We start from the raw sequence: 13,532 nt of genomic DNA, 5'->3' as shown, positions 1-13,532 counted from the left end.
ATTATACTCGTTTTGAGATAATTGCATCTGAAGTTTTTGCAACTTTTAACCGTTTGTCATACATTGCCTCAATTAGAAATGTCCCATTTTCTTGAATAGATATGAAAATATAAATATTTAGGTTACATTTAATGTATAAAATAAATTGTTGTCATTCACCAATTAATTGTAATTATTCATTAAACGTATACGCCAGTATGTCAAATTTTTTGAAAAATTATTCTCCATTCAAAATTGACATAGGACACATGATACGCCAGTATGTCGAATAATAGTTGAATTCATATCGATATTGGCCACACAGCCGCGATATACCAAAATAGTGGCGTATGTCACATATTTACGACATAGTGGCATATGTCACTGATATAAAGTTTGATCATAAAATTGTCTTAATTCTCTCAATTACGACAAAGGTGCCTATACATTCCTCAGATAAAATGGTAATCCTTACCTGCTTTAATATTGGCATTCTTCAGGTTACCTGGTTACAGAAATAGTACATATAATATAGTTGATAATTGGAATAAAAGGAACATATAATATAAAGAGTCATTCTTTCATTCATTCATTCATTCGTTCATTCATTAATTCATTCATTCATTCATTCATTTATTTATTCAATCAATCAATCAATCAATCAATCAATCAATCAATCAATCAACCAATCATTCATGCATTGATTGATTCATTCATCTTATTTTATTCTTTTATTCGTTCATTCATTCATTCATTCATTCATTCACTCATTCATTGATCTTATCATATGGATATTTTTATGGATTGTTATCTGTAGCCTTTTACTTATAACAATTGATAATTGAAATAAAAGGAACATATAATATAAAGAGTCATTCTTTCATTCGTTCGTTCATTCATTCATTCATTCATTCATTCAATCAATCAATTAATCAACCAATCATTCATGCATTAATTCATTAATTCATTTATTCATTCGGACATTCATTTATTCATTCATTTTATCATATGGATGTTTAAATAAAAGGCTACAGATACCAATTAATGTGTCTAGTGGTTGGGTATTAATTATTTGGGACACCCTGATTCATTCATTCATTCATTCATTCATTCATCTTATCGTGTAGATCTTTAAGGAAATGGCTACAGATACCAATTAATGTGTCTAGTGGTTGGGTATTTATTATTTGGGACACCCTGAACTAACAATAGTGCACCAAAGCTCTACATTAGGTTTTTTCTTACCTTCACACGAATACTCTATCTCCAGATATTTGAAAGTCCCACCACATGGATCACCGAATACACCATTGCTTGCCTGGATGTCACATGTTTCTTGCCCCTCACATCGTTGTCGAACAACATCCAGTGAATTGTCGGCAGCACAGTTAACTGTTCGGATGGGTCCATTGGTACACACATGGGATGTTTTACGGCCATATAATGAAGAAGAAACAGCAATCTTTTGACCAGTGGGACATTCAAGATGAAAGTTGCTATGTTCACAGACATAATTATCTATTTCAGCATCTAAAAAGAGAAACAGAAACAAAAAACGGGGATAATTACCACCTTAAAAGAGTAGTGGAGTTTGCCTGGGAAGGTGTTGGACGTAATTACTGCAATAGTCTTTTGACTGGCATCCCTAAAAGTGCCAGTAAAGCTGACATATCATGAAATTGAGGGCAATCAATAAACCAAAATGACTGAAAATGCACCCCGAGTCTAAACTAAATGGCTCAAAATGCACACCGAATCTTCTGCACATCCCCGTATCTCTCATTTCCATAGCCCAGTTAAATTATGAAATTATTCACCACAAGGTGCAATACCATAATAAGCCTGGGCGGGGCGATTCATGGTAATACGACGATGAATTATTTTTTTGTGTGGCATCTGAAAAGACTGCTTTAAAATCCCTGAAATTGGTCAAGTTAGATAGCCAAAAAAGTACATTTTTGGTTTTGATGCTTCTAAATGGTAAGTTTTCTCTCATTATATGACATTTCTGTTGGATATAATATTACCAAAATTCATCCGCACGGCATCGGTGTATTGTAAATATTCGCCCTACCTAATTGTAACTTTTAGCTTCGAGGGCGCACTGCCATTTTAAGGTGTTTACGGTTCAGTGCGTTAAAACAAAAAAGTCTAAGGTCAAACTATGTTGAGGTTTTGATCATTTAGCATCTAAATCATCTAGTTTTACCTGATGTTGGTAGCGTGAGAGTTCTGAATATGAGAAAATTCCGCTCGAAATTAGTCATTTTCCCATTGAAACCCGGGATTGAAAACCGTGTAATAGATAATTAATGGTATTTTAAACAATAGCTAGCGCTGTTTCTAGAACATTGTTTACCTTCACAACCAAGAAGTTCAAACCGCATGCTGATGTGGTTGTTCCATTCTGTAGGGAGTATTCGGATGTACGACGCTGTAACTGGTGTATGAAAAAAGTTGGTGACAACCGTAGTTTGGTCTGTGTTTCCATCAAATATCTGTTACAAGGAATGAATTCAATATAAATAAGAACTAGATGTAATTTGCGCTCGATGAGCTAGCGGGACCTTCCACAACACCTATTTGTCTATGTTCTCTAAAATTGGGACTGATTACTGCATACATGACAAGGTAGGATCCTGTCATGAACGAAATGTCACGGTATTTGCAATGCATATCAAAAAAATAGCATTCTTTAAAGAAAATTGCGTGAAATTATATTTCTGGGCATAATGGCTTTTGTATGCCATTTGACCTCGAGTTGTTGACATGACATTTGTGCCACAAGTAAATGGTTTTAGCAAGAAATGGGGGGATTAGTAAAAAAGTACTTATATTATACCTTACTCAAGGTTAGTTTGTTATTTTACAGTGTAAAGTAAGATATGTTTTGCCTTCATCATTGTACTGGGCATATTACTTAAGAATAAGTTTTTTGTTTAAAAAATATCTAGTTACTAAATATAAACACGTACATAAATGATTAAATATATATAAAGCGTACCATTCATGACTAAATAATTGATACACGTTGTTGTAGTGACATGGGGTTATCCATGTTGGATGGTTACTTTTAAAATAGATTCTTCATGTTCTTGGCACCGTAAAATATCTCACATGATAACGCGTATTCACTTCTTTCTGTTCTTATTCCTCAATAAGAAGAAGAATAAGGCACACGCACAATTCGTCAAGTACACATGAAGATAAAAACTCACCGATTCCCCATTTGCTTGTTGAACAAATATCCATTCTTCACCGTCATCACTGGATTGAACTTTGAATTTGGTCACCCACTGTCTATGGGCTGGCCTTCCTTGAATCAACACGCCAGTAACACGTGTTGGGCGGCCAAGAGCTGCCTGGATCCATTGATTGCCGTCATTGGTCCTGGCACTCCATGCTCCAGTAGTACCTGCTTGTGCAACACGGTTCAGACGAGCATTGGTAGCACCGTGATTACTAGCCCATTCGCTTGAAGCTGTAATTTGGTCGTCACTTATCTCACCACTCTCTAGTCCGAGACGGTCTTTGCAAGCTACTAGTAATAGTTAATAATATATAAGAATATGCACATAGCATCAGACCCGTACGCAGGATTTAATTGGGGGGTGCTGATTTTGATGACGAAATGTGATTCTTACTGGCATTAAGGTCAGAACTGAGTAGCTGCCGATGATGTTATTTCATAATTTTTGCACGTGATGATAGGGAACTTAGGGGGCTGTCATGTTTTCGGAAGGAATGGGTCATGTGGATTTATTTATTTGGGAGTCACGATAAATACCCCCCCGTAGTGCCGCCACTGAACAATAACCCTGACCCTAATTTTAACTCTTAATGTTAACGTCAATTGACGAAACTATATAACTTTAGCACTTTTCGGAATAATGACCCTCTCGAACAATAATAGGCTAGATGTCCCCGCCCGACCTCCTCAACCCTAACTTACTCATTCGCTCGCTCACATCACAGATGCTCACATCAAAAATTGACAACAAACTAATTCAAAATGTGTTTTTAAGCACCATTTTGTGTCCCCCATGCTAAATCGGTGATCTGTACACCCTTTGACCATGTTGACGTACAATATAGAGTATAAACACGTAGATGACTGTACATGATCTAATCATCCCGGCTGGAAGATGTTGAGGAAAACTCGTACACTATACATCACGCTCATACGTTATAATGACAATTTGACGTACAATCACGTATCATACTGCAGTTACTGTCCGTTTTCCTATACACAATACACAGTGCTCTTTCCCATTGACGCGTGACCTTTACAAATAGCCCTACGTTAACAGTATGGGGATATGACTAGTTAACGTCGCTGTGTGAAAAATAACCGGCCAATATTAAAAGTACTCTTCTAAAGTTCTAGAAAATATAGTTTTTTAACATGTCCTAAATTTTAGCTAATTTAGATGTTTGGAAATATTCGTACTTTGGTGTTTTAGTTAATGTTACAGGTAATAGTACATTGCCTAGTTAACGTCGCTGTGTGAAAAATAACCGGCCAATATTAAAAGTACTCTTCTAAAATTCTAGACAATATAGTTTTGTAACATGTCGTAAATTTTTAGCTAATTTAGGTGTTTGGAGAGGGTCGTACTTTTGTGTTTTAGGAAGGACATGTAAACGACAGATAACACCAAAAATATGAAGAAATTATTTCCAAACCGTGTTAAGTCAAAAATCATTATGTTGCTCATTTTCAAGAATGCTGGTTTACAAAAAGCACGCCATTGTCTGATTTCGTGAACAAAGCCACACATAACATTGTTTCCTTTCGTTTCCTTTATAATCGGTTACCCAACTGAAGCTATGAATACCAGCTTTATTGCGATATCGCACATGAAAACAGTCACTTGTGCACAACCAGAGAAGATCCGATTTAATCAGTTGAGCTGTTTCAATGAGTGTTATCTTGGTTTAATAGCTTTTAATGGGGTTAAGTCCTGCAAAGGTCGAGATGAATTCTACTGTAGACATGACTGCATCATGTGTGATGCATGGTTTGAGGTTTATTCAGCTAGTAAGTTAGATCTCGTCATACACATTATTGTCATGGTATTATATTGTAATTGTATACGTCAATTTTGTTAAGTTTGATTCAACCGGCTTATAAAGTTTTACTTTACACGGAAGGGGAAAGTTAGCAAAAAAACAATTAATTTATGAGTGTAAAAGGGGGAGGGGTGGTTTTGGGGGAAGGGGGGGGGGGCAAATAATATTTATAAAATTATAAGGCGAGAAAAAAAGAAACCCTGTTCTACGGACGGACGGACCTTTCAAGTAGGGTCGGTCGCGTCGTTCGGTTGGTATTGTTTTCAATTTTTTTAAATAACCCAAAAAATCAAAAAAATCTGTAAATAAATTTCAATTTGAGAAAATACCAAAAAAATTATCCTGAAATTTCCGAAATTTGGGGTCGGCATTCATTTGTACAGGAAAAATTTGTTTCCCAATTTGCTCAAAATTGTTCGTTTTTCGTCGCCTAAGTACATAAATAATATTAAATAAATAAATAAATAAATAAATAAATAAATAAATAAATAAATAAATAAATAAAGAAATAAACATTAGTTATGTTTGTACATGAGGGGGGGGGGTGCTGTGCAATCATCATGATCCTTCGATATCCATGATTTATCCTTGCAAATTTATAGCATCGAACCTCCAGCCAATGTTCCTTGCCAGTGCTAGCCACGAAACAAGGTCACAACTGTAGCCACTCCTTCAATGGTCGCCATTTCAGTGATTGACAGTGATGTAATGCAAATATGGCGCTGGCCATCTGGTCACGTGCGCATTTATAAATGCGCATTTATATATACAACCGAAGTCTACTGTTTAATGTATAAAATAAATTGTTGTCATTCACCAATTAATTGTAATTATTCATTAAACTTATACCCCAGTATGTCAAATTTTTTGAAAACTTATTCTCCATTCAAAATTGACATAGGACACGTGATACGCCAGTATGTCGAATAATAGTTGAATTCATATCGATATTGGCCACACAGCCGCGATATACCAAAATAGTGGTGTATGTCACATATTTACGACATAGTGACATATATCACTGATATAAAGTTTGATCATAAAATTGTCTTAATTCTCTCAATTACGACAAAGGTGCCTTTATATCCCTCAGATAAAATGGTAATCCTTACCTGCTTTAATATTGGCAGTCTTCAGGTTACCTGGTTACAGAAATAGTACATATAATATAGTTGATAATTGAAATAAAAGGAACATATAATATAAAGATCAATCAATCAATCAACCAATCATTCATGCATTAATTCATTCATTTATTTATTCATTCAGACATTCATTTATTCATTCATCTTATCATATGGATGTTTAAATAAAAGGCTACAGATACCAATTAAAGTGTCTAGTGGTTGGGTATTAATTATTTGGGACACCCTGAACTAACAATAGGGCATCAAAGCTCCACATTAGTTTTCTTACCTTCACACGAATACTCTATCTCCAGATATTTGAAAGTCCCACCACATGGATCACCGAATACACCATTGCTTGCCTGGATGTCACATTTTTCTTGCCCCTCACATCGTTGTCGAACAACATCCAGTGAATTGTCGGCAGCACAGTTAACTGTTCGGATGGGTCCATTGGTACACACATGGGATGTTTTACGGCCATATAATGCAGAAGAAACAGCAATCTTTTGACCAGTGGGACATTCAAGATGAAAGTTGCTATGTTCACAGACATAATTATCTATTTCAGCATCTAAAAAGAGAAACAGAAACAAAAAACGGGGATAATTACCATCTTAAAAGAGTAGTGGAGTTTGCCTGAGAAGGTGTTGGACGTAATTACTGCAATAGTCTTTTGACTGGCATCCCTAAAAGTGCCAGTAAAGCTGACATATCATGAAATTGAGGGCAATCAATAAACCAAAATGACTGAAAATGCACCCTGAGTCTAAACTAAATGGCTCAAAATGCACACCGAATCTTCTGCACATCCCCGTATCTCTCATTTCCATAGCCCAGTTAAATTATGAAATTATTCACCACAAGGTGAAATACCATAAAAAGCCTGGGCGGGGCGATTCATGGTAATACGACGATGAATTATTTGTTTGTGTGGCATCTGAAAAGACTGCTTTAAAATCACTGAAATTGGTCAAGTTAGATAGCCAAAAAAGTACATTTTTGGTTTTGATGCATCGAAATGGTAAGTTTTCTCTCATTATATGACATTTCTGTTGGATATAATATTACCAAAATTCATCCGCACTGCATCGGTTTTTTGTAAATATTCGCCCTACCTAATTGTAACTTTTAGCTTCGAGGGCGCACTGCCATTTTAAGGTGTTTACGGTTCAGTGCGTTAAAACAAAAAAGTTTAAGGTCAAACTATGTTGAGTTTTTGATCATTTAGCATCCAAATCATCTAGTTTTACCTGATGTTGGTAGCGTGAGAGTTCTGAATATGAGAAAATTCCGCTCGAAATTAGTCATTTTCCCATTGAAACCCGGGATTGAAAACCGTGTAATAGATAATTAATGGTATTTAACCGTAAGCTAGCGCTATAGCTAGAACATTGTTTACCTTCACAACCAAGAAGTTCAAACCGCATGCTGATGTGGTTGTTCCATTCTGTAGGAAGTATTCGGATGTACGATGCTGTAACTGGTGTATGAAAAAAATTGGTGACAACCGTAGTTTGGTCTGTGTTTCCATCAAATATCTGTGACAAGGAATGATGTCAATATAAATAAGAACTAGATGTGATTTGCGCTCGATGAGCGGGACCCTCCACAACACCTATTTTGTATAATTATGTTCTCTAAAATGGGATTCATTACTGCATACATGACATGCATGACAAGGTAGGATCCTCGCATGAACGAAATGGCACGGTATTTGCAACGCATACCTAGAAATTACCATTCTTTACAGAAATTCGATTGAAATTATATTTCTGGGCATAATGGCTTTTGTATGCCCTTTGACCACAAGGTGTTGACGTGACAGTGCCAGTGACAACGATTTTAGCAAGAAATGAGGGGGATTAGTAAAAAAGACTTATATTATATCTTACTCAAGATTAATTTGTTATTTTACAGTGTAAAGTAAGATATGTATTGCCTTCATCATTGTACTGGGCATATTACTTAAGAATAAGTTTTTTGTTTCAAAAAAATCTAGTAACTAAATATAAACACGTACATAAATGATTAAATAGATAGAAAGCGTACAATTCATGACTAAATTACTGATACACGTAGTTGTAGTGACAAGGGGTTATCCATGATGGATGGTTACTTTTAAAATAGTCTAATAGATTCTTCATGCTCTTGGCACCGTACAATATCTCACATTATAACGCGTATTCACGTCTTTCTGTTCTTATTCCTCAACAAGAAGAAGAATAAGTCGCACGCACAGTTTGTCAAGTACACATGAAGGTAAAAACTCACCGATTCCCCATTTGCTTGTTGAACAAATGTCCATTCTTCACCGTCATCACTGGATTGAACTTTGAATTTGGTCACCCACTGTCTATGGGCTGGCCTTCCTTGAATCAACACGCCAGTAACTCGTGTTGGGCGTCCAAAAGCTGCCTGAATCCATTGATTGCCGTCATTGGTCCTGGCGCTCCATGCTCCAGTAGTACCTGCCTGCGCAACACGGTTCAGACGAGCATTGGTAGCACCGTGGTTACTAGCCCATTCGCTGGAAGCTGTGATTTGGGCATCACTTATCTGACCATCCTCAAGTCCGAGACGGTCTTTGCAAGCTACTAATCTTCGAGGGTTTATGACCTCAGCTACTTGGTTTTTCACTATATGATAGTAATGGAAAGAAACAACAAGTGTTCGTCATTTTTTGTCATTTAGATTTTTTACAAAACGTAACAATATGCATCACCTCTTCCACAAGTCAATCTCTTACACGTATGTGACTGACTTCATTTGCGCAAACGTGTGGCTATTAACCTATAGTATATTATCACTCAAAAATTCTTGATATTTAGGCCACTTTAGGACATTGCGGATATCGCAACTGGACTTTTGATCTAGCCAAAGCCAAGGGTAAGCGTACAACATTCCTGACTCCCCCATATTGTTTAGACATTTAAACATTAACATAGATTTAAAATACATTGACCGATTCAGAAGTGATTCACCCCATAGGAAACATCATTTCAGAAGAAGAAGCTTCAACTGTTTTGCCTTACCTTCACACGAATACTGTATCTCCAGATATTTGAAAGTCCCACCACATGGATCACCGAATACACCATTGCTTGCCTGGATGTCGCATGTTTCTTGCCCCTCACATCGTTGTTGAACAACATGCAGTGAATTGTCGGCAGCACAGTTAACTGTTCGGATGGGTCCATTGGTACACACATGGGATGTTTTACGGCCATATAATGCGGAAGAAACAGAAATCCTTTGACCAGTGGGACATTCAAGATGAAAGTTACTATGTTCACAGACGTAGTCATCTAAAGAGAGAAACGATATTAAACAAGAAAATTATTATCTTTTAAAAAGGAGTGGTGGGTTTTTCCCTGGTAGGGGCCTTTAACGTTGGAAGTGATGTGGGTGTGCGGTTACTCTAAAAAAGTCATGCATATTCTCGAATTGATATCAAGTTTGGTATTATCCGATTCTGAATAGCTCAAACTTACCGTAAATTAACGATATTTCTGAAATGACTAAGCTACATTTCCCAACATAGGTCAACCATTGCCAATATATTCAATAATTAGTTGGTTAAAGCCATGATGAGCGATCTTATAATATGAAATTGGTTAACTTTTTTCAAACCTGATTTTTTTTTGGCATAATGTTTACACACGTCCCAACTTGATCCTAAATGGAATCAGCCAAATTTGTTGTGTTTGTAGGTCAACAGAGCAAAGTTCGACATAATGGTCCGATATTTAAAGGGCATTCAGAGATGTTCGCAACTTGCTTAAATGTGCGACCACATTTTACAAAAAAAAACCCAATGAGTGGTCATAAAGTTGTCTTAATTCTTCCAATTACGACAAAGGTGCCTTTACATCCCTCAGATAAAATGGTAGTCCTTACCTGCTTTAATATTGGCAGTCTTCAGGTTACCTGGTTACAAAAAAATACATACAATATAGTTGATAATTGAAATAAAAGGAATATAATAAAGAATCATTCATACATACATTCATTCATTCATTCATTCATTCATTCATTCATTCATTCATTCATTTATTCATTCATTCATTCATTCATTTATTCATCTTATCATATGGATGTTTAGGTAAAATGCTACAGATAACAACTAAAGTGTCCATTGGTTGGGTACTAATTATTTGGGACACCCTGTTTGGTGAACTAACGATAGGGCATCAAAGCTCTACATTAGTTTTCTTACCGTCACACGAATACTGTATCTCCAGATATTTGAAAGTCCCGCCACATGGGTCACCAAATACACCATTGCTTGCCTGGATGTCGCATGTTTCTTGCCCCTCACATCGTTGTCGAACAACATCCAGTGAATTGTCGGCAGCACAGTTAACTGTTCGGATGGGTCCCTTGGTACACACATTGGAGGTTTTACGGCCATATAATGCGGAAGAAACAGAAATCCTTTGACCAGTGGGACATTCAAGATGAAAGTTACTATGTTCACAGACATAATTATCTATTTCAGCATCTAAAAAGAGAAACAGAAACAAGAAACGGGGATAATTACCATCTTAAAGAGTACGGTGGAATTTACCTGGGAACGTAATATATATATCCAAGCTATAGCTAGAACATTGTTTACCTTCACAACCAAGAAGTTCAAACCGCATGCTGATGTGGTTGTTCCATTCTGTAGGAAGTATTCGGATGTACGACGCAGTAACTGGTGTATGAAACAAATTGGTAACAACCGTAGTTTGGTCTGTGTTTCCATCAAATATCTGTTACAAGGAATAAATTCAATATAAATAAGAACTAGATGTAATTTGCGCTCGATGAGCGGGAACCTTCACAACACCCATTTGTCTATGATCTCTAAAAATGGAACCATTACTGCATACATGACAAGGTAGGATCCTCGCATGAACGAAATGCCACGGTATTTGCAATGCATATCTAGAAAATGCCAATACTGAAAATCGCGTGAAATTATATTTCTGGGCATAATGGCTTTTGTATGCCCCTTGACCTCGAGTTGTTGACGTGACATTCGTGCCACTAGTAAATGGTTCTAGTAACCAAGTGACATCATTGTACTATTTTTGAAGGTATTTGGTAACATACCGGAAATGATCCCTAAATGACCTTTTACCCCAATTCTTTGTACAATTTTCAGAGACTGGCTGTAGGCAATGCATGTTTGCAATTGCCGCCATTGTGTTGTGTCGAAGGAGTACCATTTTAGTGAGAATCACAAGAAATCACATTTCTAGCCTATATGACCTTTGACCCCAATTTTTATACAAACGTTAGACACTGGCTATAGCCGATACATGTGTACAAATAACGTCATTGTGCTGTGTAATACGAGTTCAGTAGCATTTTTAGTGAAAATCACCGTTTTTTCCCCTTAATATGACCTGCGGATTATTTTTGACCCGTCTTGGTCGTATGACATTTGTACCCTCAGCTAATTAATGGTCCTAGTGACCAAATAATGGTCAAGCTGATCTAAATCATATGGCTACGATGGCTCGTTACGAAAGAAGACAGAAAGAACCAGCAGAAACAGAGCTTTAGCAAGAAAGGGGAGAGGGAATTAGTAAAAGAATGACTTATATAATATCTTACTATAAGGTTTGCTTGTTATTTTACAGTATAAAGTAGGATATGTTTTGCCTTCATCATTGTACTGGGCATATTACTTAAGAATAAGTTTTTTTGTTATAAAAACAATTCAGTAACTAAATATAAACACGTATATAAATGATTAAATAGATAGAAAGCGTACAATTCATGACTAAATAACTGATACACGTAGTTGTAGTGACAAGGGGTTATCCATGTTGGATGGCTAATAGATTCTTCATGCTCTTGGCACCATAAAATATCTCACATTATAACGCGTATTCACGTCTTTCGATTCTTATTCCTCAATAAGAATAAGAATAAGTCGCACGCACAGTTCGTCAAGTACACATGAAGATAAAAACTCACCGATTCCCCATTTGCTTGTTGAACAAATGTCCATTCTTCACCGTCATTACTGGATTGAACTTTGAATTTGGTCACCCACTGTCTATGGGCTGGCCTTCCTTGAATCAACACGCCAGTAACTCGTGTTGGGCGGCCAAGAGCTGCCTGGATCCATTGATTGCCGTCATTGGTCTTGGCGCTCCATGCTCCAGTAGTACCTGCCTGCGCAACACGGTTCAGACGAGCATTGGTAGCACCGTGGTTACTAGCCCATTCGCTGGAAGCTGTGATTTGGGCATCACTTATCTGACCATCCTCTAATCCAAGACGGTCTTTGCAAGCTACTAATCTTCGAGGGTTTATGACCTCAGCTACTTCACGTGCTTGTTTTTTCACAATATGATAGTAATCAAAGAAACAACAAGTGTTCGTCATTTTTTGTCATTTAGATATTTTACAAAACAAAACAATATGCATCACCTCTTCCACAAGTCAATCTCTTAAACGTATATGACTGACTTCATTTGCGCAAACGTTTGGCTTAACCTACAGTATATTATTACTCGAGAATTCCTTATATTAAGGCTGCTTTAGGACATTGCGGATCTCGCAACTGGACTTTTGATCTAGCCAAACCCAAGGATATGCGTACAACATTCCTGACTCCCCCCATATCGTTTAGACATTTAAACATTAACATAGATTTAAAATACATTGACCGATTCAGAAGTGATTCACCCCATAGAAAACATCATTTCAGAAGAAGAAGCTTCAAATTTGTTGCCTTACCTTCACATGAATACTCTATCTCTAGATATTTGAAAGTTCCTCTACATGGATCACCAAATACACCATTGCTTGCCTGGATGTCACATGTTTTGCGTCCCTCACATTTTTTCTTTAACAACATCCAGTGAATTAACGGCGGCACAGTTATTTGTTTGAAGATTGGGCCCATCGGTACACACATTGGATTTTTGACGGCCATATAACGCCAATGAAACAGAGATCGTTTGACCATCGGCACATTTAATGTGAAAGGTATCATGTTCGCAGACATAATTATCTATTTCAGAATCTACAAAGAGAAACAGAAGAAACGGGGATAATTACCATCTTAAAGAGTAGTGGAGTTTGCCTGGGAAGGTGTTAGACGTAATTACCGCAATAGTCTTTTGACTGGCATTCCTGAAAGTGCCAGTAAAGCTGACATATCATGAAATTGAGGGCAATCGATAAACCAAAATGACTGAAAATGCACCCAGAGTCTAAGACTAAATGGCTCAAAATGCACACCGAATCTTCTGCACATCCCCGTATTTCTCATTCCATAGCCCAATTAAACTATGAAATTATTCACCACAAGGTGAAATACCATAATAAGCCTGGGCGGGGCGATTC

General features: G+C 36.9%; 1 protein-coding gene across 1 annotated transcript; it reads right to left on the bottom strand.

The window, feature by feature from the left end:
- Positions 1-3,110: 3,110 nt before the first annotated feature.
- On the bottom strand, positions 3,111-12,566 carry LOC140142391 (uncharacterized). The gene is made up of 10 exons (XM_072164361.1): positions 12,153-12,566; positions 10,798-10,936; positions 10,399-10,683; positions 10,080-10,109; positions 9,215-9,487; positions 8,454-8,818; positions 7,582-7,720; positions 6,469-6,753; positions 6,165-6,194; positions 3,111-3,517 (listed from the first exon to the last, which is right to left on the bottom strand). Exons 1-10 carry the CDS (start codon positions 12,564-12,566, stop codon positions 3,111-3,113), a joined length of 2,367 nt encoding a protein of 788 aa, XP_072020462.1.
- Between the last annotated feature and the right edge of the window lie 966 nt (positions 12,567-13,532).

The sequence above is a fragment of the Amphiura filiformis genome, chromosome 20, assembly GCF_039555335.1.
Source record: "Amphiura filiformis chromosome 20, Afil_fr2py, whole genome shotgun sequence".
Taxonomy (NCBI): Eukaryota; Metazoa; Echinodermata; class Ophiuroidea; order Amphilepidida; family Amphiuridae; genus Amphiura; species Amphiura filiformis.
Note: the sequence above shows the minus strand (reverse complement) of the source record. Positions and strands in the feature narration are given on the sequence as shown.

What these genes read in the sequence shown, in the direction of transcription:
- LOC140142391 (XM_072164361.1), bottom strand. Translation starts at nt 12,566, where the DNA reads ATGACGAACACTTGTTGTTTCTTTGATTACTATCATATTGTGAAAAAA. An exon ending in GATACAGTATTCGTGTGAAG is followed by an intron (nt 8,819 to 9,214) that starts GTAAGGCAAAAC and finishes ACTATCATATAG; the next exon opens with TGAAAAACCAAGTAGCTGAG. An exon ending in GATAGAGTATTCGTGTGAAG is followed by an intron (nt 6,195 to 6,468) that starts GTAAGAAAACTA and finishes TTCTGTAACCAG; the next exon opens with GTAACCTGAAGACTGCCAAT.